This window comes from Periplaneta americana, chromosome 14 (genome assembly GCF_040183065.1).
Source record: "Periplaneta americana isolate PAMFEO1 chromosome 14, P.americana_PAMFEO1_priV1, whole genome shotgun sequence".
Classification (NCBI taxonomy): domain Eukaryota; kingdom Metazoa; phylum Arthropoda; class Insecta; order Blattodea; family Blattidae; genus Periplaneta; species Periplaneta americana.
Window position 1 is genome coordinate 29,699,719 of NC_091130.1, and position 17,298 is coordinate 29,717,016.

The 17,298-nt window shown below is 37.0% G+C and overlaps 1 protein-coding gene across 1 annotated transcript in view; it reads left to right on the plus strand.

Annotated features, from left to right (window-relative positions):
* The first annotated feature begins 6,398 nt into the window (after positions 1 to 6,398).
* The window catches only part of LOC138713229 (RAB11-binding protein RELCH homolog), a 47,214-nt gene continuing 36,314 nt past the window's right edge, over positions 6,399 to 17,298 (plus strand). The window contains exons 1-6 of the mRNA XM_069845154.1: positions 6,399 to 6,843; positions 6,940 to 7,101; positions 7,219 to 7,382; positions 8,101 to 8,277; positions 12,936 to 13,363; positions 16,246 to 16,429. Of these exons, the coding sequence (XP_069701255.1) occupies positions 6,600 to 6,843; positions 6,940 to 7,101; positions 7,219 to 7,382; positions 8,101 to 8,277; positions 12,936 to 13,363; positions 16,246 to 16,429 (1,359 nt within the window). The 5' untranslated portion in view covers positions 6,399 to 6,599. The remainder of the gene's footprint in view (positions 6,844 to 6,939; positions 7,102 to 7,218; positions 7,383 to 8,100; positions 8,278 to 12,935; positions 13,364 to 16,245; positions 16,430 to 17,298) is intronic.

Here is a 17,298-nt window from a genome sequence, read left to right on the forward strand (position 1 = left end):
TATTGCTATCAATTTAAGTCGAATATGGACCCAACATGTTTATTAAGATTAACGTATCTCACATAACACTGTAAGGAAATGTGATTAAATAAAGCATATAATTACTTGGATTTACCTTTTAGTTTATTAGTAGCTCACATTTTAATTTCGTATTTCTTGTTAACATAACACTGATTTGTATTGATATCAATATTGCACAACATATCACAAAGTATCTTTGCACAATATCTTCATACGATGAAAGAGTAATGGAACGGAGAAAAATTCTCTCCGGCGCCGGGATTTGAACCCGGGTTTTCAGCTCTATGTGCTGATGCTTTATTTACTAAGCCACACCGGATACAACCCCGTATCAAACTACTACTACTATTACTATTCTCTTTCTGAGAATTACTTTTTAATTTCTCCAGTAATGTGCAACTATAGAAAGCTTCGGTTACCCTGCATCATTACTACCAGTGAAAGTGTTCAAAAACGACATGTAGGTCTATTTTGTTGTCTTTAAAAAAAGGTAGTATCATGTCTCGTGTACTTATTATGTTGTTCAGTCAACTGTCCTAAGGCAGGTTGGAACATCATAAGTGACACCAACAAGGTAGCTCATGAGACAATGGGTTATGGTGGCCAGTTCCTTTCCCCCCTCCATTGCATATATCACTGACTAGTAACATACTGTATTACATTAACCAACCAAGACTTCAGATGTATACAAACAATTTTGTTCTTCCTCTGACACACCGTCAAGTGAGATGTACTGCCTGATGTACACCTTTGACACGGAAATTGGTCATTGTTCAGAGACAAAGTCCCACCTCGGAATGGCTCGGGAATCAAAGTGTACTCTGGTCTTTGAAAGAAGAAAGAGCTCTATGGCTAACAAGCAAACATTCTCATGGGGGCAGATAAAGTTTTTTTTTTTTTCTTCTATCATGTTAATAATGTCAAAACAAGTGCTTACACAAATTTTGGCCTTCCGAATGCAAGAACATAAAAAAATACGTTTCCCTTGGGCCATTTATAGAAAGAAAACACAATTTCATGGAAAGATTTAATGAAACAGATACAGCAATTGAGCCATTTTGCAACATATTCCCTACCAGAATTGAGACATTTGTCATGCCATGGGATCAATTTTTGAAACCGTGTCGAAGAAGTCTGCCACCTGGGATCGGAACAAGTGTGTTACAACCATCTATACCTCTTTGTTGATCCCACGGTAAGACAGATGTGTCAGTCGGAAATATGTTTAAAAATAGTTGAACAGCTGCTGTATCTGTTCTAATAAATTTTTCCATTGAAATTGTGTTTTTTTTTTCTCTAAGCGGCCCCAGGAAAACTTATTTTTTTACTGCCCTCGTAATTCGTTCAAGTGGCCAAAATTCGTATAAGCACTTGTTTTGACGTTATTAACATGGTGGAAGAAAAAAAAAATTAACTTTCTTATCTGTCCCTGTGAGAATATTTGCTTGTAAGCCATAAAGGTTTTGTAGGGAATATGTCGTTTCAGGACATATAAGTACATCATTGATATGGCTTGTCTTGATCCTAGACTGTGAATCGTGCTTCAATCTGAACACAGAAATTCATGCTACAGGAGAGCGACTGTTTTCTGTGTCAAAGGGTGTATTGTACATTGTACAATCAGCGAGAACCTCTTATTGGATCTTGATATAACAATGGGTTATAAATGTTTATATCTTAATATATATTACAATAGCGTGAATTCAAATTTTGATAACCAGTATCGAAAACATCCTTAATCAAGTGCAGAAAAATTGAAAATGTAATATCTGAACAGAAAGTAATCTTTACAAATGTAATCTACATCTTACGATGTTTGGTGACGTATACACGTCTGTTGATGTGACATATTAATGAATTTAAATACTATTATAGTCACAATCATGCCATGGTATGAAAGAAAAATTTCACAACCTCGAGCGGGAATCGAACCTGCGACTTCCTGTTCTCCTGTCAGGCGCTCTACCACTGAGCTATCGAGTTCGTCTCACGCCAAAGGCTTGGAATCATCCTTTCATACTGGCGACTCTGTTATAGAGTACTGTCCATAGCATCTGATCTAGTCAGCACTGCTTATGGGTTGAAAGAAACTTTACAAATGTAATCTAAGATGTAGATTACAGATTCAGAGATTATTAAGAAGTACCTTCTGTTCTGGTTATAGGTATATTTTCTAAATTCATTATTGAGTATAGGTGAAATAAAACTTCAAATCAATCTTTTCATATTGATATGATTTTGAGAAGAGTGACAGAGAGTGCCCTTAAACTTGAAAATGCCAGTAATATGTGTTAGTTCTATTGCCTTATATTGAAATAATAATCATAATAGGCCAAATAATTTAATAATTAAAAATCCGCGCATTTTGTTAGGCTTCAATACTCTGAAATGAACTAGGGCTCTCGGCAATACTATTCTCTTTTAGCCATCCTGTAATTTCTAGTGAATACCATTGGCCATAATAATTTTATGATTATGGTTTTAGTATTCCCTCCAGGTAATACGATTGCGGTCGAAGTCTTCCGAAAATCTCCGAGCAGATCAGTGCCACCTAAGACACTTGAAAGGCACCGCACTGGTATAGAAGGCTGTGGAGTGGATGAAACAGGTGAAATTCGGGGCGCTACAGCTAGATGCTTGTCAACCAGTGAGCTCAGCTCACTGTTGTCGACGTGATTATGTAAGAAGCTTTGATCCCTCTGCTTTCCTGCCAAACTCCAGTTATAAAATTAAAAGATGTCTATCAGTCCATTCCTCATTGTTTTGCTGTTGACAAAGCGCTGTACAGTTTGGATGTTAGTTACCGGTATTGTTTTAATAATTTACTTTACTGAAGTACTTCAACTGCTTATTAGAAATAATCGATCAAATGGTACTCACTATCAACAACCGTGACTTTATGACGAAACCTTAATAATTTTCTTGTTGCTGTCCATGCACTTGTTTTCGAAACATTTGTTTGCTGTGCTAATCGTCGCAAAGATATCTGAGGAGAATTTTCTAATTGGGACCCTATATCATCAACAGGGAAAGGGATTTGGAGTATTATAAAGAATGGTGAAACGTAGTATAGATATTCGTAGCTCAGTGACTGTCAAGTGAGCTGCGTCATGGCGCATGGAAGAGTAGAGTCCACTTCATACAAACTTACACGCAACGTCTGTAAATATATTTCAGAATAAACAAATGGAATAGTTTAATGACATATAGTGACCTACATACATAATCTGCATTTCTTTTTGAACTACATGTGCTTTTCTTCGCAACGCACAAGACACCAATAAACAACATTACAAATATACATAATTAAATATGAACCTCTGCATCTTCGCGTGTCAGTGGACATATTGATGTTGATAGACAGTTGTCTTCTGTATGGAACTCGCCTCTGAATATGTAGATCCAAACGAAATGGCATTTTCAATTAATGCTATGCCTTGTTATAATAAATTGTAAATATTATTTTCAAATTTTCAAAATACAACTTTGCTCTGTTGCAAGGAAGGAAATTTTGTAACATGGAAAAACTCCGCTCTCCATCTGCAGAGACAATTAGAGAGTACTTGAAACAAGATACGTCAATTAAATTCACATGTTGAATGGCGTCATTGGGACACGTCTTTGTTAGTACATCTGAAATCCGACTAGGAATATCGTATCCATCATTTTTAATCAAAACTTTGTTCATTTTTTCACCAACACGTTTTCCTATTTCACCCTCTACTGCACTCAGTTTATTTACAATAGTCCTCATAATATTTATTTGCTCAACTAGTTCTACTCCTGACTTTCCTAATTGAATAATGGCATCCGGTAAAGATCCAAAATTTGACTTAATATCCGTGACTTCTTTCTCGATTGTTTCATCATTTAGCAGTTCCTGGCATATTTGAATCGCAGCCGCGTCATCGGGATCGAAAGACTGGACAACTTTCTTCACAGATTGGAGGTGAAGTGCGTAATAATTGCAAGCTTCTAACCATGACCCCCATCTCGTAGGAACTGGACATGGGGGAAGAGACAATTTAGGGAATTGTTTCCTGAATTTTGATACTTGATCTGGAGGTTTTACAGATATAGTCTTTCAATACTGTATTGTTAGTTGGTTTCACTTTCGGCATTGTACCTGCACTTCACTACTCTGAACTGCAAACCTGCATGTTGAAGTTCTTATGTGACAACTGTCCCGTTCACCTGTTGTTGACGTGTAGAGACCTGCGAGTATGTCATGGAGGGGAGGACTTGGTATAAAGGGTTGTAAACAAATGACTGTGTAGATGCCAATACTAGCTTTTACTACTCCAAATTCCGTTCCCTAATCATCAAGTTTTTCTTTTGTTAAAACAGGATTGGGCCTATGTCTTGTATACTTTTTTTTTATTAAGGAAACTTTATTGTACATAAATAAATACATTATAGTTGGGAATAACAGAAACAGAGAAAGGAAAAAAAAATAATAATAAAATAACTTGACACTTGTTTATGGGCATTACCCACTGGCAATCCCAAAAGTACCCTGTAGCCACAGATCACTATGCCGTTTTCTTTTTAGTCGTCTATGTGCTGGATCTTGCAGTGAATTAGTGACAATTACTCGAAGTAGTAGATTCATGTGGTTTAAGAAGTTATATAGTCTGATGTAGCTCTGTCTTAGGACCTTCATCATCTCAGGAATACAGAGATCATCATGCAGGTTCTTGTTGCTAATATACCAAGGAGCACCAGGCATCAGTCTCAAATAGCGATTTTGCATGACCTGTATTCTTATTTGTGATGCAGAAGCAGATCCCCAAATTGAACATCCATATTGCCTCACAGGGCGCACACTTGAAATATAGATAAGTCTCTTGTAGTGTAGAGGCAATGGAGAGCTGTCTTGAATAATATGTTTTAGCAGGTAGATTCTGTGTCTAATTCTTTTTAACAATAGCTGATATATGGTTAAGCCAAGTAAGTTTTCTAAGATTAATCCAAGATATCTGACAGATTGAGCCATTGGTACTACTGAACCACATAATTTTACTGGATAATTTACAGTGTTTCTCTTATAAGTAAATCTGACTAAATTTGATTTTTGAGGATTCATAATTATTCGCCATTGCTTACACCATGTGGAAATTTTTTCACAAAAAGTATTCAGTTGTTCTGCTGCTGATTCACAAGTACCTTTACTAAGGATGGCAACATCATCAGCAAAATGGGCTATTGTTAAGTGATCTTCTGTTGGGCAATCCAATGTATATAGAATATAAAGCAACAGTCCCAAAATACTACCCTGAGGTACTCCAGATTGAACAATATTTGATTTTGACTGAGCAGATTCGTATTTAACAGAGAATGTACGTTGTGAAAGGTATGACTTGATTATTAAATAATAGGTATATGATACAAGATTTTTAAGCTCTGAGAGCAAGCCTTTATGCCATACTTTTATCAAATGTCTTTTCTGTGTCTAGGAAGAGACCCCAAGCACACCGACTTTTCCTCATATGTATATAAAATAGTATCTGTGATCCGGTGAGGTTGTGAACAAGAGTGTTTTGCTTTAAATCCAAACTGCGTTAAAGGAATAGTCCCTTGAAGTTGTTCTAAGAGATGAGGTATAAGTAGTTTTTCAAATATTTTTGATAGTAATGGCAGCAGACTTATTGGGCGGTAATTTGAAGGGTTGCTTTTGTCTTTATCAGACTTGGGGATCATAACCACTATGGCATGCTTCCATTGTCGAGGGAAATGTGTTAAACATAGAACGGCATTGTAGATTTGTGTTAGAAGAATGAGTGGTTTTCTAGAAAATTTTTAAGGAGAGGTTGAACAATAAGATCATGGCCAGGAGCTTTCGTCTTTGGAGATCTTTCAATTTGACTTCTGACTTGTCCTGGTGTAAAAAAAATTTCCTTAGTAAGATATTTGAAGAGGTTGTGTTAAACTTTCATGAATTTGATGAGCGAAATCTGGGTCAAGACTGGGATTGGGTTGAAACTGCAGATACAACTGTTCAAAGAAAACTTTTACTTTTTGTTCAGGTGTTGTATACTTTTTGTCCCCAAGAAAACCGTGTGTTCGCACTTTTTTCACAAAAAGAAAATGATTTGTGATGATGGAACGTGTATGCCGGGATATTTAAGGCAAAATTTCCTCTTGCAGAATTTGCAAGAATGTTCTTCAACGTAATTGTCGTAAATGAATATTCTTTGTTCTAAATTATATCGAATTCTCACCATTTTACGCAATTGACCACGCACAGAGCAATAAACGTGTAAATTCTACGAAATTGAGGCATGTGACGGGAAAAAATAGCAATAGGCCTATACCAGGACCTTCTGGTAGTATTCAGAAGGTCCTGAATATACTATTCCAAAGCTTCCTAGATACACTAGATGCCGCCATATGACAGGTGACATGGCGTTTGACGTTTGTGTGTGAATGAAATTGTGTTTTAGTCAATGACTTACAAAGTTACGAAATGTGAACTAGGTTACCTCCATATTATATCATTTTTCCATTTTTAAAATAATATATTTTTGTATTTACGGTTATGTGTCGAAGTGAATTACGGACGTCTGCAATACGTAAATATGGCTAACGTATATGAAAACTCGAACAAGGAAAATGATTATTTTTCGAAAGTTCCTGTGAGTGATATTAGTTACAGCGATATTGCTGCGAAACTTTTGAATGAGAATTTACTTCTTACAGCTCTGGAACTTCATACAGAACTTGTAGAAGCAGGACGTGAAGTTCCGAGATTAAAAGAATTCTTTTCAAATCCAGGAAATTTTGAACACCAAGCAGCTTCGCGTCCTGAAATATCGCCAATTCGTTAGTATATACTATGTGGAAAGCAAACAAACATTTTGTATACATATATGTAATGGTAGAATGTTTAATTTTTTTCTTTTTCTTCCCTCATATCAGCAAGGTCTTCCAGCCAAGCAACCCTTGATTCATTAGATTTGACGAGATATTCTGAAGATGGTGAACGAGGTGTGGATGAGAGAGTTGCAGTTTTGGAATTCGAATTACGTAAAGCTAAGGAGACCATTAGCGCCCTTCGAGCCAACCTGACAGTGGCAACAGGTAGTTCGGAGAGTTGCTATTACTGTCTACTATCAGTATAGGCCTAATCGAGTTTTGCTACATGTTTATACATTGTTGAAAACTTTTTCTATAATATTTTAACTGCATTTATTTTAGAATCAGAAACAACGACACCAGTTGCAGGACCACTCAAGCCTATGCACAATGAACCGATAAAACCACATGAACAACGTGCACTTAATTTTCTAGTAAATGAATACCTTCTGTTGCACGGGTACAAATTAACTTCAATTACATTTGCGGATGAAAATGAAAATCAGGTAGGTGTGTTTGTACTTTTATTTTTCCACTTTTTTTTTGTGCATATTCGTCTAAAGTTGGAACGAAACTTTTCAGCTAAGAATGGATTTTCTCTAAACTCTACAATACAGGAAAGCAAACTATTCGAGCATTAGTAACCTTGTCGTGTCGAGCCTCTGATTAAAGAGGAGGAGAAACATGCAAAGATCAGTAAAGATGGCTGTGTAGGGCCTCTTTCGAATAATTATCCCTGGACCAAAGATTTTGCCTAACTTAGTAGAGGTTGCAAAATATCAAGTTAAAATGAGTAGCAGCGAATAAAGAGTATTTTCTCTAAATAAAAAAATTATATTTTCCTTTACACCAAGAATAAAACGAGAAAGAAGAAAAGTCGGCGAATTAAAGACAAGTAATGATGACTTCACAGACTTCTCGGTATAGTTGGCCTTGATTTCTCGCAACATGACATCATAGCTTTTAACTACTTACCTGTATTCTAGAGTCGTTCCTTTTCATTAGGCTACACCTACCTTATTGATAGCCGTGCTATGTGATTGATTACACAACTAAGTTATATACCACTATGCGGTAATCCTAGTGTTTGTCATGTAGGTTAAATGATATCTTTAGAAATCATTGCTTCTTTTAGTGTTAGATGATGTATATAATAAATGTGATTGATAATTTAAGATGTTGGAAAGATTAGGAGAGAGATCATGATTTTTTCTTATAATATAGGATTTTGAAGACTGGGATGATGTTGGTCTCAACATTCCAAAGCCTGCTGAATTGCTGAATTTATATCGAGACTTCATGCGCCATTCTGGTCATGTAAAGCCACCATGTCAGCATGTGGCCTCCCAAACAGATTGGCTGGCAGAAGATCTCAAGAGAGATGCAGAGTTGCAAGAAATGGTATGGATGCATGGAAAATATAACTTTTTTCCTCCTTTTCCTTCTTCACTTTCCAGGTTGATTTTCACTGTTACATCCATCTTAAGACTTAAGTCTCCATTGGTCTCTTCTAGAGCTGGGTTGTGACAGTATTTTGCCATCACAGCTCTGGAAAAATTGCTGTGGCAGTAATATCAATTTTGTCACAGTGTGATTTTTGTACTCTGGTGATTCTTGGCGATTGTGAATGTTTCTCATCTCGAGCTGACAGATGTTTAAGTTTATCGGTCTTCTACAAATTAATATAGGGTGCCATGTTTTACTGATTAGTATGACGAGTATAACAAACATGCTCAGAGCTGTGTTATCGTGATGTGTGGGTGCGTATATTCGCCCAAGAATATTTATGACTGATTAGGTGAATGGTTTGTGGAAAAATGTAGCGAGTGCATTGTAGCTCAAGTGTCAAAGAGTTGCCGATGTTAACCTTTTGAGTGGGACGAAAATTAATTACAGAGTAGCCCAAAAAATATGTCATTGTTGTTCTCTGGTAGTCTTTCAACCTTTTGAGAGCAGAAAACTATCGTTCATCTGAGCAGTTTGTTGCCATCTTACACAGAAAACTTGTAACAGCAGTGTCCAGGTTAGGATATATAGGAAGACTTCTTGTCGAATTTTTTGTGGAAGTTGAATGAAATAATTTCTTGGCCACTTGATTGCAGGTGCACTTTGAAGTGCAAACATTCGTTAACAAATTCAGACTCGATATCGGTCGAAAAGTGTTCTTGAAGGTTTTTCTCTCCCTTTATGACGTCTTTTTCACATGGAACATTGTGAGAAACCAGAACTTCTTCGAGAAACTTTCATATGATACTTTCCTACAGTTCATTTCGAATGAGAGAGACTGCAAAATTGCGTCATAAGTATAAGTCTTGAAAATCACTGAAGGATTGTATTGGTCTTCACTTCCACTTTCTCCTGAACTATCGTTATCATCCCATAGACAGGTCATGATTCCAATCTCCAGTGACTGAAGTTGCAGTAGAATCCCACTTGCTTTGCATCACGTGATTTTCTTCAATTTCAGACAAAGTGGACATGATCTCTTTCCATCCCTCGCAAAGACTTCGACAGGTATCATCATGAGCTGACCAATGAGTAGACAAGGAACGTACATTGAAACCTGTGATAGATACTGGTGTAGACACACCAATTTCTTAAGAAGGGGAATAATAATGAAACAAGAATATTGATTTGAATTTGATATTATGAAATATATTTGACACCAATATTATTGTTAAATGACTCTTTCTCAGAAGGAAGGAAAAAAGAATAATACCGACACAAAATTAATTAGCATCTTTCTCTCCCGAACTCGATCATTTTAAAGTGTACTAGCATGCCAGTTTACCGACAACAATAAAAGTTGTCCATATGCGCACGTGTGTCAGCTTGTATAATAATGAAGATGAATATAAGTTAAAATACAACTTGCGGCTCGTGATAGGAACAGTTTGGCTATGAGATAATAACTGCACATGCATGGATTTGGTTAATAAAAACTTAAACTAACCAAACCTAACCTTCGTATATGCAGTATACTTGATTTGATCTGGAATGTGCACGCGAAAATAAAACCAGTCTAGCATCATGCTGGCACAGCATGAAAGATCTGCGGATGTGCCACAGCCAAACTGTTCCTGTCATGAGCCCCACCTAAAATACATGCTTATCTTTTGAAGTTACAATGATGAAATGAAATATATTTCTTTTGTCACGTGTGAGCGTAAAAGGCATAAAGGACATCTTTTGTACTATAAAATTTTCCACTCTAGGCCCAGGTCTGTATGGCCTAAATACGCCACTGTTGGCAGATGTGCAGTGTGTGTCTGCGGCCACAGTGTTGCTGAAAACAAGCCCGTGTAAAATGACAGCTCTGTAGCAATAATAACTGTGCAAAAGTGATTTGCAGACCAAGACAAACAATTTTTTTAAGATTGATTGTTGTCTGATCATTGTGTTAAATATACAGAGTTAAAAGGTAATCATGTTGAATAAATAAAAGTCTGTTTTGAGGTTCAGTGACTTTTTCAATGCTAGGCTAAGAAGTTATCAATATCACTTTGTACAGGGACATCATTTTATTTGTACTAACATTTCTAATATTAACCTGGCTATACCTTTGGATCAACGATTGAGAACTGGAAATACCGTTTGCTACCCCCTGGAGTTAGATGATACTGACGTAATATACGAACAAATCACTTTACTAGGTATAGGAGGGAAGAAAAGTAGTTCATCCATTTACGTAAACTATGAAATATCACGCTTTTGAGTTTGATAATTTACATTAGGTTTTTGTTTAATCAAAATAAATAAATAAAGTACTAACAGTATTAACAATAAGTGTTTTTACTCACGAACTGAGCTCTTCATGCGGTCGTATTCATTATGCAGTGTATATTATACTGTCTGCTGCACATTAGCCTACACTATAGAGAATGAAGTTAAATTGAAAAATAATCACAATATGGATATTTAAACACATTTTTGAAAATGGTGGCCGTTCATTTCGATACAGACTTCAGTTCTAATGTGCATATAATCGCACTATAGACTATTGTACGTAATTCCAATTACCAAGTTCGTACTTCGTATCAGTAACTCATGTTGAAATAATTTTGTACCTACTCTATAAAAGAGTACCTTACGTACTGTAAATTCAGTCTTCACTTCTGCCCGATCCGAAAAGATAAAATTACTCGGACATGCTATCTACTGTTCGTCCAAGTGGTTATGTCGCAGGGTTGTAGAAAGGGAGGAACTCACGTGACAGTTAATTACTTAATGAGGCCCTTTTTTAAAGTTATTTTAAACAATTGTATGGGTGTAATATTACATAGACGTTCAATTCCAAACAGAAATTAATGTTCTCAGAAAAGAGCTAAGACAGCCCAGCCACTAGCCTTTACAGAAAGGCGAATAGAAGCAGGTGGGGGAAACCGTGATGCGATGTAGGCAAATGGACGACAGTATCTGTGCGAAAATGATTCAATATTGAAAGCTCTTTCGTCACTGGAAAACGCGAACTTATTTTTGGAACGTACTGTTTACTATGACCGTAAGGCTACTATGATCTTGGATCTGTGTGAAGGATGGTTGAACTTCATTAGTAGAAGGGGTGGGAGTGAAGTACATTCAGAAACTCAGGTACCAGGGGCGGCTTTCAAAGAGGGGCTGCGGAGCTGCAGCACCTCCAGACATTTGTGGCTCTTGTCTCGTTTTATGTTGTGAAATACATTTATTATACAGTCTCTATTTAGCGGCTCGAATTTTAAAAAAAAATTCGCTCTCAATGACATGCACGCAATCGTTAGTGAAGTCACTTCCTCCCCTGGTGCTGCCAGAGCAAAACCAGAGACAAGGACTATAGAGTGAAGCCACTTCCTCCCCTGGAGCTGCTAGAGCGAAACCAGAGACAAGGACTATAGAGTGAAACCACTTCCTCCCCTGGAGCTGCCAGTCTCGTCTCGGATGCTTTGAGCGTTAGTTTTACCGCTTCTCCCTGCTGCCTCTGGCCGTGAATCCAGAGTTTCCAGGCGCAGCAAAATTTGCAGCAGTTTGTCAGTAGCGCGCAGTTTTAAATACATTTTCTTTAATGTTGTGAGTATAACAAGTGCAAAAATGTTTAATTCTGTGCAATATTTACAGTCTATTCAGTTCAGAACCTTAACAATTCAGGAGAAATGTGAAATTAAGTGCCCATCAGTTGAATCTCATAATGGAAAGAGCCGCTAAACAAAATACAAAGGCTCGCATATTTTTTGATAATTTATCCAGTATCCCAGCTTTCTTCTCTCGATCTCCACACAGTCTATATTAGATTAATGTGTTTCAAAGGCAATTCCATTAGCTGGGGCAATAAGATGGAGTTTTAAATAACAGTAAATGTTGTTCATGAGAAGAAGGAGCCATTCCTAGAATGTTTTCAAACCATAATGGAATCTGAAACATCTAACATCACAATAAATGAGGCAAGTGCCCTGGTGCGTACTCTTGAATATCCTGAATTCAATTTCTGGCTCAGTTATTTTTTTCATTTATTGATGTATCATGTATATATATTATACAACCAACTACAACATCGCCAGTTAGATATTTCTAAGGTTCAAATCTGCATATAAAAAATTAAATTATGGTTTATTTAACGACACTCGCAACTGCAGGGGTTATATCAGCGTCGCCAGTGTGCCGGAGTTTTGTCCGCAGGATTCTTTTAAATGCCAGTAAATCTACTGACATGAGCCTGTCTCATTTAAACACAACTTACAAGATAAGGCGCATGGAACTAATCTTTAATTAAAGTAAGTTGCTTGGTTTATTTTTGTATGCAGCCCCCTTAATTCAATACCCACGAGCCGCCACTGTCAGGTACAATAAAAATTGAAGTAAAAATAAAATGATGTCCCTGTATATACTTACATCTTGTATGACGAGGTTTTTTGAGGCTCTTTGTTGCAGTGGGATATACCAAAATTAAGTGTCCAAACCCAAAAATAGAAGAGTTGTCACTGGTTTGTGATATTTGTTGTGAGAGAATATACTGTACATAATTTATTAATATAACATAAATGTGAAAATATCAGTTATAGGTATATTTTTATTACTTTTATTTTTAGATAGTAGAAATGGAACAGCTCAAAGAACATATAGAAGCACTGGAGCAGGAGAAGCAGGAATTGCAGAGACTTTGGTCAAATGAGAACAGGCTAATTGTTGGAGACACAGTATCAAGTGCCACAACTCCGGGTTCTGAACTAGTGGGTATGGTGTTAGGTGAGACAGTTTCCATGCATAGTACAACTCCCGAACACTTCGAACTGATAGAAGCTGATGGCAAAAATGTGGATGGGAGTGAAAGTGCAATTCGAGGAGATGATGATGAGTCTGCTCTGAGCCTTGCTGATACAGACACGGAATGGACGCGTGTAGTGTTGCCTGCTGTGACCGACATGGCTCAAAATGGCGACGCAACTCCAGTTGATACATCCCAGAATCTACAAGAGGTTGCTCATCCGTGTGTTATACTCAGTAGTCCTGTCTCAAGGTAAGCTTGTTCTTCTAGAACAGTTTGAAATAGGATAGAATTATGTATGTACCGGTACCTATGTATCTATCCAATGCGTATCCACTTCACTTACACGATTTGGGTTCCACATATTGCAGATAGATGGCAAGAATGTGACCCATTTTCAAGTTGCCGCACTGTATATGTTGTGTATCTATGGAGAGTTATATTGTGTTCTAGGGTGAGTGTATGTGTAGTGTAGGGAATGGGTGAGAATGTGATGATGATGAAGATGCAGAAGGGAGAAGGTGAAATCCAGTGCTGACATGTAGCCTACTCCTGTCGAATAGCACCAAGGGGGTCATCAGTCTTAAAGTCTCCGTCCAACAGATGGATCGCCATCAACATTGACATATACCTTCTCTTTGTATGTACTGTGGAGAGATTTGGGATTTAACCCAGGCATATTGGTGCACAATCTAGTGATTAGAAGTTGTGCACCGCCACCTCTCCTAATTCTGAGGTAGCAATTTTACACGAAAATCTCTGACTCCATTGGGAATCGAACCGGGGCTGGCAATTCTGGAAGCAGATGCGCTACCACAGAGCTAACTCTGTGAGCTTAGGGTGGAATTATCAAAATCGTTATCTGAATCAGTGATATTTATTTTAAATTTTATTTTAATAAACCTCTAGATTAAAAAAAATAATGCAATGATTTTCTTTTTCCTTCCATTGCAAACATTGCCGACTAGCTACATATTACACTAGTTAGACTTCAAATGCATACAAACAATTGTTCTTCCTCTGACACATGTCGTCAAGTGAGATGTACTCCTTGATAATAGATATACATGTCAGCCAGTAGCATAAGATGAACCTGAGGCTCTATTACCCGGAAAAATCTGCAGTGGCGCAACACAGCATAGAAAAGGAGCATAAAATACTGTTTGACCACACCAAGGTCATTAACAAATCAAGCCACTACTGGGATCGTACAATCAAGGAGGCCATAGAGATTAAGCTGGAGAAAAACAACTTTAACAGAGACGGCAGACTACAGGTCAGTCAGGCATGGACACAGCCTTGGACCAGCTTAGGCCCTATTACAATCAAGGTCACGAAGATCACGGATCGAGGACAGCAACTGATTCCAACCGGCGGAACAGGACTCATCGCCCGCCAAACTTCACACAAGAATCCCGGGAGGGGCGGAGCTTATGAGGAATGATAATTCCCGGCCCCGGATTGGCCGATCCGCCAACCAATCCTGTATCACCTGAGACAGCCCAACATCTATATAACACACGACTTTCTGTCCAGACACAACTTCCCTGAAGATGGCTGCAGAGATAGCAGTTGAAAGCTTGGAACATTCCAAAATTTTAACTCGGCTGATATCCCGCGAAAACATATTAGCGAACCAACGCCGAGAAAGCCTCAAATCATACAGGTACAGTTGTTATTATTTTATTATTATTATTATTATTATTATTATTATTATTATTATTATTATTATTATTAAGTTCTGGCCTTTTTAGGAAAAGATCCTGTTCGTAGTAAAATTGTCATTAATAATAAAATACTAGAACAAATCAAACAGTTTAATTGCTATCAAAAAGGAGTGCGTTGTATGGCTGTAAAAATTTTTAATAATCTCGCTATGGATATAAAAAAATCAACTGAAGAATATAACGATTCTGGGCCCTGATAATATACATGCAGAATAAATCATCTCATATATAGGAAGCATAATGTGCCAATGTAAACCTAAGTGCAAGGATCTGCCCTCGGTCTGTCCTTTGAAAAGTGAAACTAGGAATATGAATTTGAATTTAAGAACGTGAATCTGTATTTTAGTTGCTCAAAGCTTTTTCGGTGGAACTACGTTATTTACTGCTATATACATTTATTACTCTGATAAAACAGAGATACTCTTATGTAGGATATGTCTAAGTTACAGGTGAAGTTTTAGAATATGTATCTGCATAGCAGTGGTATAAATTTCAGGAAACAACTGTAAGTAAGAAAGTTATCCATGTAGTTAAACAGCTGTAAACAGCAAAATATGTCAAGTTTCCCCACGTGCATCTTACAAGAATTGTGTTTGTGCATGTAGTCTATATTAAACAGCCATGTTGAAAATAATGGTTATTAACTTTCTCCTCGTCATGAAATCACAGAAGTGGTTGAACAGTATGGGCTTAATTCTGCCATATGTTGACTGGTTGAAACAAACTTTCGCTTACCTACCAGATGAAATATTTAATAAAAAATTGGTAATATGGTTATCTCACGATAAAGTTGAGTTATCAGGCTTCCCCCCCCCCCCCCCCCTTCCCACATCAATTGATTTTGTGCATTTATCTGTCAACTTTGGCAACTGCTGCATTTCAAAACTTCTTATAGGTTTCATATGTCGGAAAAGATATGTAATTGATGTTTAAGAAAACGTTGTTGAAGAAATTGTTTGAGAGAAATTGTACATTTTACCCATCCATTATTTGGAAATATTTTTATGTTCATAAGTGGAACTATTTAAAATATAATTGTATGTAATAATTAGATATTAATAGACAAAAGAAATTACAGAATTTTTCTAGTGTCATACATAAAACCATCATCTGACCTATTATTAGCTTCGTGGTTAAGAATAATAACCAGATAATAGAAAAATAATGTAGAATGGTGGTATGTGGTTTGGAGAAATGTTGAGAAGATGGAATTCCATAGGAAGTCATTTTGCTAAGGATTTGGTAAATATATTGATATGAAGTCCAGTGTAATAATAATATTTTCCTTTACACATACAGTGTTTATATCAATTTAATTCTTGAAGGCTGTAGCACTTAAATTATACATTACAAGTTCGTAAGCTAAAGAACTGTGGTTCTGAGGAGACGTGGTTTCTTTTTTCCTAGGTCTCTGCCAGCATCATTCCAAAGAGAAGTCCTTACCCGTTGTTTTGTGAATACGTCTCGACAACAAGATGGTCATCTATTAGAGGAAATGTTGAATGATGGAATTTCTGAAGAGCGTTTAGTGTATATTTTGGGTCAGAGTTTGCCTCGAATTATTCCAAATGTTATTCTAAATAAAAGAGAGGTAAATATGATAAGTAAAGCAGCTGAAATACATTACATTGAAGTGGTGTCAAATGTCTATGTATACAGAGTGATTCACGAGAAGTTTTACCACCATTTATGGAACTTATTTCCGAAGGCATTCTGAGCAAAAAATGTCATATAAACATTGGTCCTATTCTCAGTATTCAGATTTACACTATTTTGAAGTTGTTTGTAAAATATGTTTATTTAGTTTTAAGCTCAAAAAATATTACAAATAGAGAATGAACTATTCAGAAGTAATGTTTCTTTAATTGGCTAGTATTCTGAAACTTTTGCCCCTATAGTGAGGCCCTTCGCAACATCCGTCACCATGCTGTCCGTTCTATGCTGGCCGAGGCACTGAAGGAAGTAGGGTTTACAGTCCATCAAGAGGTGCAAGGACTAGCCACACAAGGAAGTGTTCGGCGAATTGATATCATTGCCATTAAGAACAACTCGGCATACATTCTCGATCCCACCATCAGATTTGAGACACATGCAGATCAACCGCATGAGGTGGACAGTGAAAAGAAACGGATCTATGAACCAACAATCCCGTTCTATAAAGATAAATATAGCCTGTCCCACATTGATGTAATAGGCCTGATGGTGGGAGCACGAGGTACCATACCCTCCTTCTTTGCCAACAAATGTAAAAACCTGGGGCTAACACACAGCATTGTGAAGGAAATAGCCATTAGTGCCCTCAAAGGATCAGTTCAGATATTGAAAAATCATTTGTATGGGAGTGATAATGGAAATTTCAAGTTATCTTAACCGATGGCTGTTAATTGGTTTAGATAACAATCCCAATAAATCCGTACTATTATTTTTCTCACGGTATGGCTGATGAAATTTTTTTCCCCC